Source organism: Entelurus aequoreus, linkage group LG27, assembly GCF_033978785.1.
Source record: "Entelurus aequoreus isolate RoL-2023_Sb linkage group LG27, RoL_Eaeq_v1.1, whole genome shotgun sequence".
In the NCBI taxonomy this organism is placed as follows: Eukaryota; Metazoa; Chordata; class Actinopteri; order Syngnathiformes; family Syngnathidae; genus Entelurus; species Entelurus aequoreus.
In genome coordinates, this window is record NC_084757.1 from 13560615 (window position 1) to 13566399 (window position 5785).

The following is a 5785-nucleotide window of genomic DNA, read 5'->3' on the forward strand; positions in this document are numbered from 1 at the left end:
ACATGCGCAGTACGGTAACTGTAATGGGAGTTGTGACCTGGACAGGATGACCACGTGACCCCCCCCTGGGACCGAGTTCACAAAACGCGCACGCCCTTCTTTTTCTTTTTGCTAGTACGTTCCAAAGATGTCAGCTGATGGCTTACGTCATCGAAAACAAATACATCCCCGTTGGAGAAAATGAGGCCAAAGATCGTCTATATCAAAGAGGCTGTTTTACACCGTGATTACTAAACTCGTCCTTTAATCGTTAAAATTGCTTCCTGTTGATAATATCCGAGTACTAAATTAGTAAAGGTTAACTAAATGCCCCTGATAACGTCTTACTGGGATGTTTTGGCACGACTGTTAAAAAAAGGTATTTGACAAGGGTTTTATAGCGAGAAGGGCATCTCGCTGGTGCCGAACACGTCACTTCCGCTTTGACTGCTTTCGAGCCTCGATTGCTGTTCCAGCAACAACAAGCGAGCAGGCCGCGTTAAAGCCAACTGTTCTTTATCTATAACGACACATTTGGCAAGCAACGAACACAGCCAGGTGAGCTAAAATGCTAGACGCTGATCGAGTCGAACAAACATGAGCTAATGTAAACAGAAACTATAACAATGGCTGCCTCAAGTTGTAATGTGCTTTCTAGTACTATGTACAGCACACTTTTTCTGCAGGCGAGCTACTTTTCAATTGATCAAGTCGTGGGGATCTACCTCTTTCATATATATAATTTATATTTACTTATTTATGAAATATATGTTTTTGTTAACAAGTTAAACGTGTTTAATGATAATACAATAATGTTTAATACATAATAGTTAATATTGTTAACAAGTTAAAGGTGTTTAAAGATAATACCAGCATGTTTAACACATATAGTTTAAATTGGTAATAAGTTAAAGGTGTTTAAAGATAATCAAGCATGTTTAACACATAGTTAATATTGGTAATAAGTTAAAGGGGTTTAAAGATAATACAAGCATGTTTAACACATATAGTTAATATTGTTAACTTAAATGTGGTTAAAGATAATACAAGCATGTTTAACACATAGTTAATATTGTTAACAAGTTAAAGGTGTTAAGATAATACAAGCATGTTTAACAACATACAGTTAATATTGTTAATAAGTTAAAAGTGTTTAATGATAACACAAGCATGTTTAACACATAGTTAATATTGTTAACAAGTTAAAGGTGTTTAAAGATAATGCAAGCATGTTTAACACATATAGTCAATATTGGTAATAAGTTAAAGGTGTTTAATAATAATACAAGCATGTTTAACACATATAGATTCCTTTCTTTATGAAGACAAGAATATAAGTTGGTGTATTACCTGATTCTGATGACTTGCATTGATAGGAATCAGACAGTGGTGCTGATAACGTCCGCATTTTCGAATGGAGAAAAAAAGTCCTCCTTTCTGTCCAATACCACATGAAAGTGGTTGGTTTTTGGCATCTTATTTGTCCAGCTTCCGTACTCCTTTGTATACACTTTACAAGAAATACATTGGTGTCAAACTCCGTAGCTTGCTATATAGTTAATATTGTTAACAAGTTAAAGGTGTTTAAAGATAATACAAGCACGTTTAACACATATAGTTAATATTGTTAACAAGTTAAAGGTGTTTAAAGATAATACAAGCATGTTTAACACATAGTTAAAATTGTTAACAAGTTAAAGGTGTTTAATGATAATACAAGCATGTTTAACACATATAGTTAAAAATTTAAAAGTGTTTAATGATAATACAAGCATGTTTAACACATATAGTTAATATTGTTAACAAGTTAAAGTTGTTTAAAGATAATGCAAGCATGTTTAACACATATAGTTAATATTGTTAATGAGTTAAAGGTGTTTAAAGATAATACAAGCATGTTTAACATATAGATTCCTTTCTTTCATGAAGACAAGAATATAAGTTGGTGTATTACCTGATTTTGATGACTTGCATTGATAGGAATCAGACAGTGGTGCTGATAACGTCCGCATTTTCGAATGGAGGAGAAAAAAAGTCCTCCTTTCTGTCCAATACCACATGAAAGTGGTTGGTTTTTGGCATCTTATTTGTCCAGCTTCCGTACTCCTTTGTATACACTTTACAAGAAATACATTGGCGTCAAACTCCGTAGCTTGCTATATAGTTAATATTGTTAACAAGTTAAAGGTGTTTAAAGATAATACAAGCACGTTTAACACATATAGTTAATATTGTTAACAAGTTAAAGGTGTTTAAAGATAATACAAGCATGTTTAACACATATAGTTAAAATTGTTAACAAGTTAAAGGTGTTTAATGATAATACAAGCATGTTTAACACATATAGTTAATAAGTTAAAAGTTTTTAATGATAATACAAGCATGTTTAACACATATAGTTAATATTGTTAACAAGTTAAAGTTGTTTAAAGATAATGCAAGCATGTTTAACACATATAGTTAATATTGTTAATGAGTTAAAGGTGTTTAAAGATAATACAAGCATGTTTAACATATAGATTCCTTTCTTTCATGAAGACAAGAATATAAGTTGGTGTATTACCTGATTTTGATGACTTGCATTGATAGGAATCAGACAGTGGTGCTGATAACGTCCGCATTTTCGAATGGAGGAGAAAAAAAGTCCTCCTTTCTGTCCAATACCACATGAAAGTGGTTGGTTTTTGGCATCTTATTTGTCCAGCTTCCTTACTCCTTTTTATACACTTTACAAGAAATACATTGGCGGCAAACTCCGTAGCTTGCTAGCTTGTGCACGCCAGCTTTCTGAGACTCTTGTTAGCGCAGGCAGGATGAAGCAGAGCTTTTATTGTGCAACTGTGCAGTCGGTCTTTGGAGTTTTGACGACAGGTACGGCGCCAGAGTCTGTTGAAATAATGTGTTTTTCGCCTTCCTGTCGGTAATTTTAACGAGCTGGCAGCAGCCAGCGTCATCTCAGAAGACCCTCGGGTGCCGTAAATCTCAATCAAGTGACGTCAGAGTGAAGATTTATGATCGCTCATTTTTAGGACTATTTTTTTAATGCCTGGCTGGCGATCGACCGGTAGCTCGCGATCGACGTAATGAGCACCCCTGATGTACATGGATGCCTTGTGAGTTCATGTTCGACACAATAAAGGGCAGCTGGGGTTTACTAGTGTCGGTTAATAGTTTGTCAAACATCATTAGTGATCAACGTTTGCTTATACGGCCCTGAATCACAAATGTCTCAAAGGGCTGCACAAGCCACGACGACGTCCATAGTTGTTGTTCGTATGTGCATCAAAGGTGTCAAACTCAAGGCCTGGGGGCCAAATCTGGCCCGCCGTATTCTATTGTGGCCAATCTTGTCATTTTAATGTGGTCTGCTAAGTCATTTTTGTGGCCCACCAAATAGTTTGTTGCCTGCAAAAGGCTGGAATTAAAAACATATTTGTAGCAAAATGTTAAATTTTTAACATAAAAATATTGCACGTGCAATTGCATATGTTCTACACTATCTGATATTCCAAGGATTTTTTTTTTTGCTATCAAAAATGTACACTTAAGTAGGGCTGGGCTATATATCGAATACACTCGATATATCGCGGGTTTGTCTCTGTGCGATGTAGAAAATAACTATCGTGAGTATTCGAGTATACGTTCTCACACAGTTGCTTTCAGCTGCGGGCGTTACACTACAGGCTTTCCTCACTCTTTCTTGTCTCCTCACAGAGACATAAAACAAGCGCACCTTCTTACATACGTCACATACTGTCGCGTGTGCAACGTCATACGCCCTCGCGGAGCAGAGAGGTAGCGGCCAACGTTCCCTCTAAGCTGCGCAATTGCGCACTGCTCACGCGTCCTCTGCGCACAGCAAATCTATGCCGCGCAAAAAATCAAATCCCACTCTAAACAAAATAAACAAATTGTTTGTTTTGTATGATTTTGCAATGCAACTGTGAGTAACAGGTGACGAAAGGCGGCCACAACAGATAAAACAATGTTTGTCAACACTTAGATTATTGTAACGTCTGTGGAGACACTTAAAAGAGGACAGGAATTCCATCGGTCCCTTTATTTAGCGAAATTGTTTGTCTGCCATAACCACACCAAAACAATGTGTAAATGCCATAACCACACCAAAACAATGTGTAAAATACTTTTATCTAGCAAAACTGGTCGTTGTCTACCGTACAAACCAAGCCAAAAGCAACTCTTTGTCATCTGTTATAGCAACAGCAGCCGCTTGCTTTCTCTCTCACCTGCACCAACACTATGGCAATTAGCCACTGGTGCGTTTATGGCCACACAAAAAGTTGGACAACTCCAACACTACACGTAAAGTGTAAATTTCAAGTCGTTTTACTATGACTCCTCAATCATTGTGCTTATTCTACTGTCATTTGTTAAGAATGTTATTTTTTGGATATTAATCATGAAATGATGTTACAGGACTACATAATTGCTAATAAAAATATTTATTTTACGTACAGAGAGTTAATAAACACTTCATCTCATGCAACATGTGAATGTTTTAAGGGGAACTAAATGTGATCCCTGAAAGGGGTACACAATCTTTCCAAAGCAGGACCCCCACCCAGGCATAAAATACTACAGTGCATAGCGGATTAAAAAAACAAACAATATCTAAGTGGGCCAAATCACATCTATTAGAAAATAATCAATTGAAATTGACTAGTCACTTGATTATAATAATAAGACATTTTAAATTGTTATGTCAGGTTTGAGACAAATGTTGCTGCTTGTATGGCCACAGTGTGCACGTATGTATTCCACTGAATGCTCAGGGTGTTTGTGCATTTGCTCACACAGATGAACAATTAGAGGGAACATTGGTAGCGGCATGGGTAAAGTTAGCAGTGGCAGGTGGTGCAAGCGGAGCCGTGCGAGTGGTAATACGGGAGAGAGAAGGTGCCAATCCGGTAACAAATGGAGGAAGAATAATTAATTCCCAAGAAAAACAGCACGGGGTCCATCGTCTGGCGGTGGTTTTCGGCTTCAAGCGGAAAGATGTTGAACAGACAACCGTAATATGTCAAGTATGCGGCAAAAGCGTTGCTACAAAATGTAGCAGCACTATTAATTTGTAGCATCATTTGAAAAGTCACCCGTTAGAGAATGAAGAGTGCTTGAAACTCAACATCTCCGGCCGACGCAACCAGCACTGACCCAATTAAGCCTGGCATATTCCATTTCCAGATAAACACTATGATAAAAATAGTCAACAACAGAAGGAGATAACGTCCGCAGGAACCTACCACATAGCGAAGGACATACACTATTTGATTACCTATTATGCAGCTCATTTTTATTTGACACTTATTGAAATATCTTGTGTGACATCATGCACAAAAGTGCACTTTATTTGTTTTTAACTATTGTAGTGGCGTTCTGTACAAAAAGTAAAAATGAGTTTGACACCCCTGATGTACATGCATGGATGCCTGCATGCCTTGTTTGAGATAATAAAGCACAGCTGTGACTAGCTTATGTTAGTGGAGGTTTGGAGACGCCACACCCAGTTATCATCACTTGACTTGTGTTGACAGTTTAGATACCTCCCAAGATGGCCATGGTGAAGAGCGGCTGGCTCCATAGGCAAAGTAAGTTACAAATGTTAATCATTATATATACGTGAAGGCTTGTGACCATTACCTCTTCTTGATGTCTTCCACATCAGGCACCATTCTGCGCCGCTGGAAGAAGAAATGGTTTGACCTGTGGGCCGACGGACGCCTCGTCTTCTACAACGACCAGCAGCGGAGGGACATGGAGGATGACATCCACATGAAGGTGGACT

General features: G+C 37.7%; 1 protein-coding gene across 2 annotated transcripts in view; it reads left to right on the forward strand.

The window, feature by feature from the left end:
* The first annotated feature begins 202 nt into the window (after positions 1-202).
* Positions 203-5785, forward strand: part of plekhb2 (pleckstrin homology domain containing, family B (evectins) member 2) — a 19859-nt gene continuing 14276 nt past the window's right edge. Inside the window, exons 1-3 of one of the 2 annotated variants that reach the window (XM_062038744.1) lie at positions 203-537; positions 5540-5588; positions 5666-5785. The exon at positions 5666-5785 is cut by the window's right edge and continues 33 nt beyond it. In XM_062038744.1, coding sequence (XP_061894728.1) covers positions 5552-5588; positions 5666-5785 — 157 coding nt within the window. In that variant the 5' untranslated portion in view covers positions 203-537; positions 5540-5551. Of the gene's footprint in view, positions 538-5534; positions 5589-5665 lie in introns of both variants that reach the window. The other variant, XM_062038743.1, reaches the window with a different exon arrangement.